Source organism: Triticum dicoccoides, chromosome 4A (genome assembly GCF_002162155.2).
Source record: "Triticum dicoccoides isolate Atlit2015 ecotype Zavitan chromosome 4A, WEW_v2.0, whole genome shotgun sequence".
Classification (NCBI taxonomy): domain Eukaryota; kingdom Viridiplantae; phylum Streptophyta; class Magnoliopsida; order Poales; family Poaceae; genus Triticum; species Triticum dicoccoides.
The window spans coordinates 738,339,699-738,343,577 of NC_041386.1; the positions used below are offsets into that span (position 1 = coordinate 738,339,699).

General features: G+C 49.5%; 1 protein-coding gene across 1 annotated transcript; it reads right to left on the bottom strand.

The window, feature by feature from the left end:
- Positions 1 to 1,121: 1,121 nt before the first annotated feature.
- Positions 1,122 to 2,942, bottom strand: LOC119288288 (F-box protein At5g65850-like). The gene is made up of 2 exons (XM_037567924.1): positions 2,682 to 2,942; positions 1,122 to 2,581 (listed from the first exon to the last, which is right to left on the bottom strand). The coding sequence occupies exons 1-2, from the start codon at positions 2,805 to 2,807 to the stop codon at positions 1,391 to 1,393; spliced, it is 1,317 nt and encodes a 438-aa protein (XP_037423821.1). The 5' UTR covers positions 2,808 to 2,942; the 3' UTR covers positions 1,122 to 1,390.
- Positions 2,943 to 3,879: the final 937 nt, after the last annotated feature.

Consider the following 3,879-nt stretch of genomic DNA (forward strand, 5'->3'; position numbering starts at 1 on the left):
CGTAGGGAAGGCATGGCCGCCAGAGGATCCCGGAACACAACAAGGTTCCGGTGCTTCCAAATATGTCAGCGGCATAGGAGAACAAAGGCATTGGCTGCAACCTGCAACAGGGGCGACGGCCGCAGCCACAGTCCACCAGGTGGTGCTCGCGGGCAGTGGCACCGTGGGGGACGTGAACGCCGATGCTCCACCGGAAGGAGGCGGCACACCGACGACAGTGGAAGCTCGAATGGTCAGCACTCTCCAGAGGGGCATGGCGGATGTCACACCCAGCCTCACACTCTACTACGATCTTATTTTTGAGCAGCAAGTCTCATGTGTGGATACTCGCCTGGGTGAGGAGCCAGCCGATCTTGTAACAGATATGTCATAACTGCAAGACTTTCAGGTACTAAATACTTGAGCAATCTGCATGACACCATATTTAGTAAACCTTATACCATATGGACCATGACACCATATATATCCCAGCATTCTGCATGTGCCATTTGAATTACCCTACCTGAAGATGTTTTTATTGATACATATGCTGAGCCACTGAACATCGAGGTTTTCTGTTCATGCAAGCTTGCGATAGTTTACTACTGACACTATATGCTACTGGAGAGTGGATTTTGCTTTCCGGGGAACTCGAAATTGACTATGTTTGACTAAATTATTTTCTTCAGACAAAATCTGAAGAACCTTCAAAAACAGGATTGGTTTGACAACCCTAGCAGCTCAACAGTATGGTCAGGATTCAAGTAGGAAAAACTGGTCAATCAGAAGTTCAATCCCCGCAAAAAAAAGGTTCAGAAACAGGAAATTAATTAGAAACACACTAGTGGCTAGTGACAGAGAGAAAACTTAAAAAGTGCTTAGTTTTAGCTACGGGCAGAATCATTTTGCTCTCTCCCCTGAAAAAAATGAAGAAATAATCATGCTCACTATATCTGGTAAGATGCATACTTTTAATATATAGAAAAGCTCCATATTGATTTCATAAATGGCACTAGCATCTCTTTACACTCTGTATATGCACTCTATATATAGAAAAGCTCCATATTGATTTCATAAATTCTGTTCAGCAGTCATATCGAATATCTATTTGCTTGACAGAAATGGAAATAACAACAGAAATATAAATATTTGGATAATGTAAACTCACATTCAGCCGGCGCGAACAGATAACAAGTGACCACATTAATCAGTACTACATAAACGCAAATATATTTAGGTGACCAAGTCATTCATGCAACGTACTAAGCAAGCATTTACCCATTTGGACCGCTTGCCTCTTACAAAATCTCTACGACTAACCAACATTGTTCAACGCCACAAAACGGATGCACCTGGAGAGCACATATAATTTGGAATGCTAGGAGGACATGTCCAAACCAGTGCCACGGAACTAGAAGAGTGAATTTTGCAAAGGTCGAGCCAAATCGGCAAAGCAGGGAATAAAAGGCAGACCACCCAGGAAATCTCCAGTGGTGCATATGGGACGCACTTGCCTGCTGTCCATATCGTACGACAGATTTACCTCCTTCCAATCAGTAAGGAAGATAACATTATGCTCCGGATGCATTGCAAACACATCGTACTTATGGGCCCCATTCTCTTGGCGGCGACAATCCTCTTCTTCTTCATCGGATTCCGTTTTTTCTCCAAAGAGACGCGGGACATCGACGGTATGCTTTAGGGTCCACTCTTCTTCGGTAGTAGCATAATAATCCTTGAGCACCCACACAGAGAGCTCGTAATCATGAGGATCCATGTACCAAGCATGAAGGAGTCCCTGAGAGCACCCCACCGAACCATAACCAGGTATGGCTCCTAGCATGTCATCCGGGACAGCAATCTCCCGACAAACCTGCCCCTCCGTGTCCAGCACGGCTATCAAGGGCTCGTCGACCGTCAAATGCAGAAAATGCATCATGCCATTGAGGAGGACGGCGCATTCCGGATCGACGGCGGGATGCGCTATGTCTTCCCACCCGCTGCTCGGAGCCCATTGTCCGGTCTCCCATGAGTATACAGCCACGACGTCGACCGACTCCATGAGGGGCGCGAACACCGCGAAACGAGACGGAACGGCCGGGTCGAAAACCAGGAAGGGATACATCAGCTCGAAACTTTGGGGTTCTCCATCGTCTTGGTCCGGCCATTCTATAGGAGGCAGCACGGTCCACTGCTCGGTCATGGGATTGCACACGACAAAGTCGAATTCGTCGTCGTCGTCTTCCGATTCCCAGCACTTGCATAGGAGGAGGCTGGTGGAGCATTGCTGGAGCTTGAATCTTTGGTAGGTCTTGCGCAGGAACGGGAGCGAAGCGTCGACCAGCGGCCGTCCGCCGGACAAATTGCTGAAGCAGAGGCTGCCGGCCAAGTTGTTGTGGAAGAATCCGGAGAGGGTCTGCGGCGCCGTCTTGATGCTTTTGATGAGGTCGGAGCAGAGCTCGCCCCACTGCTTGGAGACGCACTGGAAGCGGCAGAGCAACCGGTAGGGCAGCCGCGCCAGGATCTCGACGAGGGGGCCCTCGGAGGAGACGCTCCCCGCCGCCGCCGGCGGTTGCCTCTGCTTCCCCTGCTTCCTCCTCTTCTATGAACGGACCCAAGAAAGAAAGATTGATTAGGCTCCCGGCCGATTCCCGTCCATTGACCCAAGAAAGATTGATTGGAAGAAGAGGTATGGATCAGACCTGAGAAGCTACGGCGGGGAACGGCGGCGCGGGACGGGACTCGCCGCGGCGGCGGATCGCCGGCGGGTGGCTCTGCTCCTTCCCCGTGCGGCCATGCTTGCTTGCTTCTCCTCCCCCGGCTGGCATCGCGCTCCTCGTGGGCTCGTGGATCGGTGGCTGGCCGTCAAGTTCCGGAGCTCGCCGGAAGTCTAGGGTTTGGAAGCCGGAAGGGCAACAGAGCGGCGGCGGCCGCGGCTGTGTTCCTCGAAGGGACGGCCTTCACGATTCTTCCGGAATTCTGCCCAGATAACCGTCCGTATGTATATCTCGAATTGATATTTTTTTTACTTTCAACAAACTACCCTACTTTATCGTGAACAAACATGTGCTTGGATGGTTATGACGGCCTTGGTATCCAGCTCACCACGGCTCGAGTCTTGATGCTCGCATTATCCTGGATTTATTTCAGGATTTTTACCTATGTATCTTCAGTAGAAGGAGACGTCTCCGTCGATTACGAGGTGCTTGTGATGACTTCGTCAATTTTAAAATGATATGCCGGCCTAGCCTTTTGGATGTGCTCATAGGGTAGGGTATGCGTTTGTGCTCATAAAGGTGGGTGTATTACCACACTTCGTCTCTAGAATTTTTGTCCGCCCCCTCTTTTCTAAAACTAATTTTTTTTGTCCATCTACAACCTTTAACAATAAATCAACGGTGGATGCATGCCAAACGATTTTACGATAAATTTTGCATAATAAGCAATTCAACAAGTTTATCATTAAATGCAACAAATCGGACGAATCAAAGTTGGCCAATGCTTTAATGTTGCTATGCATCATGGGGACCACTTGGCGTCGATATTAGAGGGCCTTTTTAGTTCGGACTATCAGATACACATAAGTAGGGGAAGGGTTGGGGTCGCCCTACCATCCAACAAGAGCATGCCGCTGACATAAAAGAAAAGCGACCTATAGGAGTAATATGGGACTCGCCTCTAACCCCTCGGTTATCCTGGAGCGACCCTGGAGGACCCCACCACCACCTACCCACATTGCACCATGCCTTTTTTGTCATCGTTAAATGCTAAGCCCTATCTGACGTACGACGACAGTATACTCATGCTCAACATGCTCCCTCGCCTGTGGGCTTCTTCCCGCTCCACAAGGCAGTTGCTCTGAAGCCCCCTCCTTTCTCTTCCTTGTCTGGCTATGACCTC